The sequence below is a fragment of the Bos javanicus genome, chromosome 12 (genome assembly GCF_032452875.1).
Source record: "Bos javanicus breed banteng chromosome 12, ARS-OSU_banteng_1.0, whole genome shotgun sequence".
Lineage (NCBI taxonomy): Eukaryota > Metazoa > Chordata > Mammalia > Artiodactyla > Bovidae > Bos > Bos javanicus.
Genome location: NC_083879.1, coordinates 29582543 through 29593752, shown reverse-complemented (window position 1 = coordinate 29593752; position 11210 = coordinate 29582543). Strand labels below are relative to the sequence as shown.

At 39.2% G+C, this 11210-nt stretch overlaps 1 protein-coding gene and 1 long non-coding RNA gene across 2 annotated transcripts; both read left to right on the top strand.

Annotated features, from left to right (window-relative positions):
- The first annotated feature begins 716 nt into the window (after positions 1–716).
- On the top strand, positions 717–8469 carry LOC133258343 (uncharacterized). Its single transcript, XR_009739978.1, has 2 exons — positions 717–1973; positions 8200–8469. It is a non-coding gene; the product is annotated as an uncharacterized LOC133258343 (long non-coding RNA).
- Positions 8470–9139: 670 nt separating this feature from the next.
- On the top strand, positions 9140–10937 carry LOC133258132 (E3 ubiquitin-protein ligase RNF146-B-like). Its single transcript, XM_061434422.1, has 2 exons — positions 9140–9157; positions 9822–10937. The coding sequence occupies exons 1-2, from the start codon at positions 9140–9142 to the stop codon at positions 10428–10430; spliced, it is 627 nt and encodes a 208-aa protein (XP_061290406.1). The 3' UTR covers positions 10431–10937.
- The last annotated feature ends 273 nt before the right edge of the window (positions 10938–11210 follow it).

The following is an 11210-nucleotide window of genomic DNA, read 5'->3' as shown; positions in this document are numbered from 1 at the left end:
TTACATATAACATTATATTAGTTTCAGATTGCAATATAATGATTTGATATTTGTATATATTGTGGCATTATCACAACACCTGTCACTATACAGAGTTACAAATACCTTGTATGATGAGAACTTGTTAAATTTACTCTCTTGGCAACTTGTAAATATGCAATACTTTATTATTACTATGGAGAAGGAAATGGCAACCCACTCCAGTATTCTTGTCTGGAGAATCCCATGGGTAGAGGAGCCTGGCAGGCTACAGTTCATGGGGTCACAAGAGTTGAAAACAGCTTAGTGACTAAACCACCACATTATTATTAACTAGAGTTACCATGCTGCACGTTACCATCCCTTAACTTACTCATCGTATAACTGAGGATCTGTGCCTTTTGACCTCCTTCACATATTTTGCCCACCCTTCGCCTTTGGCAACCACCAATCTAGTCTCTGCTTTGCGGGGGCGGGGGGGGGTTTCATTGCTATTGCTGCTATTTTAGGCTCCACATATTTGTCTTTGTCTGACTTATTTCACTTAACAAAATGCCTTCAAGGTCCATCAATGGGGTCACAAATAGCAAGACTTCTTTCCTCTTTACAGCTGAGTAATATTCCATTGTGTGTGTGTACCTTCTTCATTCATTCACCTACAATAGACACTTAGGTCATTTCCATATCTTGGCTATCATAAATAATGCTGCAATGAAAATAGGGGTACATCTATCTTTTTGAGTTGGTATCTTTGTTTTCTTCACATATAAATACTCAGAAGTGGAACTCGTGGATCATTAAAAAAAATTTTTTTAGCAATCTCTAAACTGTCTGGGCTTCTCTGGTTCCATTCTTTCCATGCCTCTGGCTAGGGCATTGGCTCTGCTCCTCTCAACACGGAGCTTCCGTCACTGAGTCAAAGCTGCTGTCCAGTTGTTCTGTGTCCCAGCCACTGGGACAAGGCAGAGACTCTGGAGTCTTTTAAAGACATGGCTTGGAAGCTGCTCAAATTGCCTCTCACATCCTGTTGTCAGAACTGAGTCTTTTAGCCACACCTGTCTGCAGAGACTAAGGAATCTATTCTCCAGCTCCGTGTCCATACGTCCAGCTAACACTTGGGGTGTTCTGTTAGTAAAGGAGAACAGGCATGCAAACACAGGGGCAGGGGTTCACAACCAGTTAGTGACATGAATATTCAGGCGTTCAGCTTTACAAGACAATGCCAAATTGTTTTTCAGGATGGTTAAATCAATTTATACCCATCAGCAGGACAAAAATTTCCATTAATACACATCCCAACAATAGCTGATACCACCAAATGTCTTATATATTTATTTTTAACCCATTTAACAGGTATATAATATTTCATTATGATCTTAAGTTGCAGGTCCTTGATGCCTAATGAAGGTGAATGTCAATATTTTCCCTTTAGTGAAATAAATTAGTTGTTCAAATCTTTTGCCCATTCCTTCCCACCCTAGCCCCAACATGTTTTGTTTTTGTTTTTTGTTTTTTGTAGGAGATTTTTAATTTCGTATAAAATTTTAAATACTGATCATTTGTCGGTTATGTGTTGTAAATATCGTCTGCTTTTAGGGCCTCTCCTTTCACTTTATGATGTCTTTTGTTTAACCTAAGCCCTTAACTTCAACAACATAATTTTGAATATTCTGCAGTTTGAGCTCTAAGTCTTGTTTAAGATGAATTTCCCTACTCAAAGGTTGTAAAAATGCTCTTTCATTTCCTTCTAGAATTTTAACTTTAGTTAAGCTATTAAAATATCTAGAATCAATTTTTTGTAAGGTATGAGATAGAAATCCAATCTGGCCTGTCTTTCCTGTGGATGTGAAGTGTCACTTTTACCACTTAACTTTCTATGGAGGTGTGAGTCTTCTTATCAGCGCCACACAGATCCACTGACGGATACTCCATCCTTGCATCCAGTGAAACAACGTTCTACTTTACCATAGACTCCTAATGAGTTTTGAGATCTGGTAGGTCAAGTCTTCTCAAGCATATTCTGGCTACTTTTTTTTTCTTTTGCTGTTTTTTTCCCTACATTCTATTCTTTTAGAATAAATTGTCAAATTTCTCCAACAAAATGTCAGTTTGGATTTCAGCAAACATTGCAAATAATGTACAAATAAACTGGTGGAAATTGATATCTTTACAATATTAACAAATTTACAATCTTTACAAAAGTACTGATATCTTTATAACACTGAATCTCTCTATTGAGTATCTTTTCATTTAAGTAATCTTTAATGTCTTTCAATAACATTTTAACATATTCTCTGAAAAGGTCTCTGTATACAGTACAATCTAGATAGCATATTCAAAAGCAGAGACATTACTTTGCCAACAAAGGTCCGTCTAGTCAAGGCTATGGTTTTTCCTGTGGTCATGTATGGATGTGAGAGTTGGACGGTGAAGAAGGCTGAGCGCCGAAGAATTGATGCTTTTGAACTGTGGTGTTGGAGAAGACTCTTGAGAGTCCCTTGGACTGCAAGGAGATCCAACCAGTCCACTCTGAAGGAGATCAGCCCTGGGATTTCTTTGGGAGGAATGATGCTAAGGCTGAAACTCCAGTACTTTGGCCACCTCATGTGAAGAGTTGACTCATTGGAAAAGACTCTGATGCTGGGAGGGATTGGGGGCAGGAGGAGAAGGGGACGACAGAGGATGAGATGGCTGGATGGCATCACTGACTCAATGGACGTGAGTCTGAGTGAACTCTGGGAGTTGGTGATGGACAGGGAGACCTGGTGTGCTGCGATTCATGGAGTCGCAAAGAGTCGGACACAACTGGGCGACTGAACTGAACTGAACTGATAGTTTGTAAAATTTATTCCTAGGTATGCTTTTTTTGTTGTTATTAATTTGGTTTCACTTTTAAAACTATTAGGTAGTTAGAATAGGAAACAGGAGTCCAAAATGGCAGTGGCTAAAAAGACAAGGAAGAGAAAAGCCCACGAAAATAGAACAAAGGAAGGTCCGAGGACTGGAGTGAGGACCTCAGGTAGAACAAACAACACTCCTGGCTAGCCCAATTTACGTAGGGCAGGCCCAGGGGGGGAAAAAACATATAAAAAGAGGAGCCAAAGGGTTGGGGTTCTCTCTCCTGCATGCTGGCGCGCTCCCCCACTCTCTTTACGTCTTTGGGTTGACATGCTCTCATGCCTCGAGGATGGGTCTTCCTGCTATTTTCTAAATAAAATAGAGCTGTAACACAGAGCTGTAACACTGATTTGTCTAAGAGCTATAACATGGTCTGAGACCTGAGAACTATAACATGGCCTATCCAAGACCCGAGAGCTGTGACACGCCGAGGGCTTTAATGTCTGTCACTCCAAATCTTTGTTGTGACGAGACCGAACTGAGAAGCATACACTCTCCTGACAAAACTATAATTTCTAACTTGTTATAGAAATTGTGTAGAAGTGAAACTGACTTTTGAATATTAATTCTAAACTTGGTTACCTCTACTGCTGCTGCTGCTAAGTCACTTCAGTCGTGTCAGACTCTGTGCGATCCCTACCAGGCTCCCCGGTCCCTGGGATTCTCCAGGCAAGAACACTGGAGTGGATTGCCATTTCCTTCTCCAATGCATGAAAGTGAAAAGTGAAAGTGAAGTCGCTCAGTCGTGTCCAACTCTCAGCGACCCCATGGACTGCAGCCTACCAGGCTCCTCCGTCCATGGGATTGTCCAGGCAAGAGTATTGGAGTGGGTTGCCATTGCCGTCCATGGTCACCTGTATTATTGATTAATATAACTTGTAGGTTGTTGGGCGTTTTTATGTACACAACCTGATGTGAATAATGACATTATTCTAACGTGTCATTTTCTAATTACTCTAGTGTGTCATATTCTAATTCCTTTCTAACCCTTATATTCTTTGTTTCTTCTTCTTGTTTTATAGCTCTGGCGAGAATCATGAGAACAGTGGAATGGGTATAGTGGAATTGGGCACCATTTTTTTACTCTTGATTTTCAAAGAAATGCTTTTAATGTTTCACCCTTATGCCATTAGGTTAGGTTTTGAGTGGATAACCTTAATCATAATAAGAGCATTCCCTTATATTTCTTACCTTGAATTTACGAAGAGTTTCTTTTTTTCTTTAATTGTGAATATGTGTGGAATTTTACCAAATGTACTCTGTGCCCCTACTGAAGTGTTAAGTGAAGTTTTTCTGTGTTAATGTGATGAACTATGTTTAGAGTTTTGCTTCTTTTTTTTTTTTTTAAATGGTAACCATTCCTGTATCTGTAGAATAACCCCTACTTGGTCAGAATGTAGTATTTATTTTTCATATTACTGGATCTAATATACTCTTATCATCATGTCTAAGATTTTTTTCCATGTAGATAAATGAGTGATGTCATTCCATAATTTTAATTTATTATACAGTACTTGTCTGACTTTGGTGTCATAGTTCTCTGGCTCTTAGAGACAAGTTGAATGACATTCCCCTAGTTTTCTGTTTTCTGGAACAGTTTATATAATATGAAATTGCTGTCCTTGTAGACAATAATGAAAATTCTGGAGTTTCAGGAAAAAAGTTCCAGTCTACCAATATGTGCCACAAGCACTGAAGTTTTCTTAACCAGCATATTAAATATTATATTTAAAATATGATAGTTTTGGAGAAGGAAATGGCAACCCACTCCAGTTTTCTTGCCTGGAGAATTCCATGGACAGAGCTCTGAGCCTGGTGCACTACAATCCATGGAGTCACAAAGAGTCAGACACGACTGAACAACTAAGCACAAGGTAGTTTTAGACAGTATAAACTGTAGTGGCTCTCCAGTTTACTATAACTTTATTGAAAGAGCTTTTGATTTTTGGCGTCCAAATGAAGAACATGAAGGTAGTCCACTGGAGAAAGTTCCAGTGAGCCTGGTACATGCAAATGATAATGCTGGTAGCTGTTTCACTTGGGTTGAACAGACTACAAAAACCATCATCAGAATCTTCTCTAGTCTCAGTATATGCATATTCATGTGCTTTAACAACATCCAGACCCTGTCCAGATAGTCTTTTTATTGTCATGCAATTTCTATTTTCTTTTTCATAGGCTTTGATCCTCTCCAAAATAAGTCTCAGTCTTTGATCTCCCATCAATCATTGTGCCCATCTGTCCAATTTTTTTACCTTGTTTATTGTAGCCAAGTGTTGATGTCTTGTATTGGACACTGCTTAAGTTTGCAACAAATGTCTGAATTATTGCTTGTAGGCTAGAATTTTTGTTTATGGGTGATTTACAACAAATTTAGATCTCTTTTGTGATTCAGTTTTGAAAATCATATTCCCAGAATGAAATTTTAAAAAATAACTTTATGGAAGTATAGCTGATTCAAATGTTGTGTTAGTTTCAAATATACAGCTAAGTGAATCAGTTATACATATACATATATCCATTCTTCTTGAGATTCCTTTCCCATATTGGTTATTCAGATCAGATCAGTCGCTCAGTTGTGTCCGACTCTTTGTGACCCCGTGAATCGCAGCACACCAGGCCTCCCTGTACATCACCAACTCCCAGAGTTCACTCAGACTCACGTCCATCGAGTCAGTGATGCCATCCAACCATCTCATCCTCTGTCATCCCCTTCTCCTCCTGCTCCCAATCCCTCCCAGCATCAGAGTCTTTTCCAATGAGTCAACTCTTCGCATGAGGTGGCCAAAGTACTGGAGTTTCAGCTTTAGCATCATTCCTTCCAAAGAAATCCCAGGGTTGAGCTCCTTCAGAATGGACTGGTTGGATCTCCTTGCAGTTCAAGGGACTCTCAAGAGTCTTCTCCAACACCACAGTTCAAAAGCATCAATTCTTCGGCGCTCAGCTTTCTTCACAGTCCAACTCTCACATCCATACATGACCACAGGAAAAACCATAGCCTTGACTAGATGAACCTTTGTTGGCAAAGTAATGTCTCTGCTTTTGAATATGCTATCTAGGTTGGTCGTAACTTTCCTTCCAAGGAGTAAGCGTCTTTTAATTTCACGGCTGCAGTCACCATCTGTAGTGGTTTTGGAGCCCAGAAAAAAAAAGTCACCCACTGTTTCCACTGTTTCCCCATCTATTTCCCATGAAGTGGTGGGACCGGGTGCCATGATCTTCGTTTTCTGAATGTTGAGCTTTAAGCCAACTTTTTCACGCTCCACTTTCACTTTCATCAAGAGGCTTTTGAGTTCGTCTTCACTTTCTGCCACAAGAGTGGTGTCATCTGCATATCTGAGGTTATTGATATTTCTCCTGGCAATCTTGATTCCAGTTTGTGTTTCTTCCAGTCCAGCGTTTCTCATGATGTACTCTGCATATAAGTTAAATAAAGAGGGTGACAATATACAGCCTTGACGAACTCCTTTTCCTATTTGGAACCAGTCTGTTGTTCCATGTCCAGTTCTAACTGTTGCTTCCTGACCTGCATACAGATTTCTCAAGAGGCAGATCAGGTGGTCTGGTGTTCCCATCTTGAAGAATTTTCCAGTTTTATTGTGATCCATATAGTCAAAGGCTTTGGCATAGTCAATAAAGCAGAAATAGATGTTTTTCTGGAACTCTCTTGCTTTTTCCATGATCCAGCAGATGTTGGCAATTTGATCTCTGGTTCCTATGCCTTTCCTAAAACCAGCTTGAACATCAGGAAGTTCACGGTTCACATATTGCTGAAGCCTGGCTTGGAGAATTTTGAGCATTACTTTACTAGCATGTGAGATGAGCTATTACAGAATATTAAGTAGAGTTCTTTGTGCTGCACAGTAGGTCCTTGTTAGTTATGTATTTTATATATAGTGGTGTGTATATATAGTGGTGTTAAGCTCCTAACTTTTCACTTCCCTCCCACATTTCCCTTTGATAACCATAAGTTTGACTTCAAGATCTCTGAGTCATTTCTGTTTGTAAATAACTGCATTTTATCTTTTTTATTAGATTCCACATATAAGTGATATCATACAATTTTCTTCGTCTGACTTCACTTAGTATGATAACCTCTAGGTTCATCCATGTTGCTGCAAATGGCATTAATTCATTCTGCAATGGCACCCCACTCCAGTACTCCTGCCTGGAGAATCCCATGGACGGAGGAGCCTGGTGGGCTGCAGTCCATGGGGTCGCTGAGGGTCGGACACAACTGAGCGACTTCACTTTCACTTTTCACTTTCATGCATTGGAGAAGGAAATGACAACCCACTCCAGTGTTCTTGCCTGAAGAATCCCAGGGATGGGGGAGCCTGGTGGGCTGCTGTCTATAGGGTCACACAGTCGGACACGACTGAAGTGACTTAGCAGCAGCAGCAGTATAACATTGTATTTATGTATGACATCTTTATCCGTTCCACTGTAGATGAATATTTAGGTTGCTTTCATGTGCTGTTTACTATAAACAATGCTGCAGTGAACACTGGGGTGCATGTATCTTTCTGAAAGGTTTTCTTCAGATATATGCCTAGGAGTGGGATTGCTGGATCATATGATGGTTCTATATTTAGATTTTTAAGGAACCTCCACACTGTTCTCTATAGTGGTTGTACCAATTTACATTCCCACCAACAGTGTAGGTGGGAATGCACCTACATTTGCTCCGCACTCTCTCCAGCATTTACTGTTTGTAGATTTTTGGATTATGGCTATTCTGACCTGTGTGAGGTGATAACTTCATTGTAGTTTTAATTTGAATTGCTCTAACAATTGGGGTAGCAAAGAGTTGGACACGACTGAGTGACTGAACTGAACTGAAAAATTAGTGAGGTGGAGCTTTTTTTCATGTGCTTTTTGGCCTTCTGTATATCTTCTTTGAGGAAATGTCTATTTAGATCTGCTCATTTTTTGATTGGGCTGTTTGGCTTTTTTTATATTAAGCTAATGAGCTTTCTGTATATTTTGGTGATTAATCCCTTGCCAGTTGTTTTGTTTGCAAATATTTTCTCCCAGTCTGTGGGTGGTTTTTTCACTTTGTTTATGGTTTCTTTTGCTGTACAAAAGCTTTTACATTTTAGTTAGGTCCCATTTGCTTATTTTTGCTTTTATGTTCATTAGGAGGTGGATCAAAAAAGATCTTGCTTCAGTTTATATCAGAGAGTGTTCTGCCTATGTTTTCTTTTAAGAGTTTTACAGTATCTGGTCTTTATTTCGGTCTTTAATCCATTTTTAGCTTATTTTTGTGTATGATGGTAGGGAATATTCTAATTTCATTTTTTTTTACATATATCTGTCCAGGTTTTCCAGCATCACTTATTGAAGAAACTGTCTTTTCTCCACTGTGTATTACTGCCTTTGCAATAGGTTAGTTGATCACAGGTGCACAGATTTATCTCTGGACTGTCTATCCTGTTCCATTGATCTATATTTCTGTTTTTGTGCCAGTATCATACTGTTAAAAAAAAAAAAATGAAACCATTCCCTCTAAGATCAGGAACAAGCCAAGGATGTCCACTCTTGCCACTTTTACTCAACACAGTTTCAAAAGTCCTAGACACGGCAATCAGAGAAGAAAAAGAGATGAAAAAGAAGTAAAACTGTCATTGTTTGCAGATGATATGATACTATCCATGGAAAATTCTAAAGATGCTATCAGAAAACTACTAGAGCTCATCAACTGATTTGGTTAAGTTGCAGGATACAAAATGAATACACAGAAATCACTTGCATTTCTATACATTAACAACAAAAGATTAGAAAGAGAAATTAAATAAATAATCTCATTTACCAGCACATCAAAAAGAATAAAATACCTAGGAATAAACCTAAGGAGGCAAAAGACCTGAACTCAGGAAACTATAAGCTGCTGATGAAAGAAATCAAAGATGATATACACAGATGGAGAGATATACCATGTTCTTGTATTGAAATAATCAATACTGTCAAAACGACTACATTACCCAAAGCAATCTACAGATTCAATGTAATTCCTATTAAATTACCAATGGCATTTTTCACAGAACTAGAATTTAAAAATTTTAAATTTGTATGAAAACACAAAGACCCTGAACAGCCAAAGTCATCTTGAGAAAGAAAAACAGTGCTGAAGGATTCAGATACCTGACTTGAGACTACACTACAAAACTACAAAAGGAGATCTTTGAACTATCCTTGAATAATCCTTTCACTAACAGAACTTTTCTCCAGGCCAGATGAAACTTCTGCCTGCTTCAGCTGAATGAAACTTCAGTTTCAGGTCAGTTCAGTTCAGTCGCTCAGTTGTGTCCGACTCTTTGCGACCCCGTGAATCGCAGCACGCCAGGCCTCCCTGTCCATCACCAACTCCCAGAGTTCACCCAGACTCACGTCCATCGAGTCGGTGATGCCATCCAGCCATCTCATCCTCTGTCGACCCCTTCTCCTCCTGCTCCCAATCCCTCCCAGCATCAGAGTCTTTTCCAATGAGTCAACTCTTCACATGAGGTGGCCAAAGTACTAGAGTTTCAGCTTTAGCATCATTCCTTCCAAAGAAATCCCAGGGCTGATCTCCTTCAGAATGGACTGGTTGGATCTCCTTGCAGTCCAAGGGACTCTCAAGAGTCTTCTCCAACACCACAGTTCAAAAGCATCAATTCTTCGGTGCTCAGCCTTCTTCACAGTCCAACTCTCACATCCATACATGACCACTGGAAAAACCATAGCCTTGACTAGATGAACCTTTGTTGGCAAAGTAATGTCTCTGCTTTTGAATGTGCTATCTATATAAAAGATAGATTTGCATGTCTTTCAAAGACATTATATATTGTTTACGTCTGTGGAAAAATAAAAATAAACTCAAGAACCCAACAAAATTAAAAGACACACTACTGTTATAAATTCTCAATAGCAAAAACGGAATTATATTTATATCAAATATATAGGTTGCCGATCTTGAAAATATGGTACAGTATAGGAGAAACGAACATGGACGTCGCAGGAAGATCAAGCGGGATATAATAGATATAACAAAGAAGGGAGTAGCTGGACTTAGGCTGGACTGTGATGCTAATACTGTAAATCTGGCGAGAGAGAGCTCTGCTGACGGAGCGGACAGTGTACCAGCTCAGAGCGGAGCTTCTGTTCAGTCGTCTTCTGTGAGGCCCCTGACGTCAGTAGACGGTCAGCTAACAAGCCCCGCCACACCATCCCCTGATGCAGGCACTTCTCTGGAAGACTCTTTTGCACATTTACAACTTGGTGGAGACAGCATAGCGGAAAGGAGTCATAGAGGGGAAGGAGAAGAGGAGCATGAATCACCATCTTCAGGCAGGGTACCAGCACCAGACACTTCGATTGAAGAAACCGAATCCGATGCCAGTAGTGATAGTGAGGATGTATCTGCGCTTGTTGCACAACACTCCTTGACCCAACAGAGACTTTTGGTTCCTAATCCAAGTCAGACAGTATCTGATCGATCAGTGGCAGCGGGTGGAACAGTGAGTGTCAGATCTCGAAGGCCTGATGGACAGTGCACAGTAATGGAAGTTTAAATAAAAGTTTTCAGATCCATGCTCAAGATGAAAATGGTTATCTGTAAATTTTTGCCCATGTAATATTATACCCATCCCAAGTAGTGCATTTTGGGAGTTGGGGTGGGAAGGGGTATGGGAAGGATAGACTTGTAATTAATATGTCTAACACATCTCTGTTGAGAAATTTATTTAATATAAAGAACTTGGGTGTTAATAGTTGAGAGCTGTTTAGTAATAACGCAGTTTTCTTGAGGTCTGTTTATTTTATAGTTTTTTAAAATACCTTCAGTTCTTTTGGCCAGCGTGTGTGTATTTGTGCATTAATGGTCCTCATCTGACTATTGCATTGGTTCATATTTTTCTGCATGGATTGACGTAAAACCATTACCAAAATTTGGCACCTACAAGATGTCTGGTATCATTATGAACAGAAAGCTTAAATAACGTGAGAACAAATGTGAATTTGGGGTTTTAAAATAACAACTACTTAACAGTAAAGTTACTGAAATGGAAATGTAAAGGAAACAGCTTATAACTTATGTTTCAGAATCTTGTTTGTAACACACTTCATGGCGTTCTCATAGGCTTTGCTGTCTAGTCCTTGTAGTTAAGAGGTTTCTCTTGATCCACATTTTTTTTTTTGATTACAGACTTTATAATTTAATAAATATTAGAATTTATCAAAAAAAAAAAAACAAATATATAACTCATAGTCAATTTTCAACTGAACAAATGTTGACACTGCCTGTGGTCCACTCTAACATATGATTGAAATAATCTGTTTCTCAAAAGTGTGGT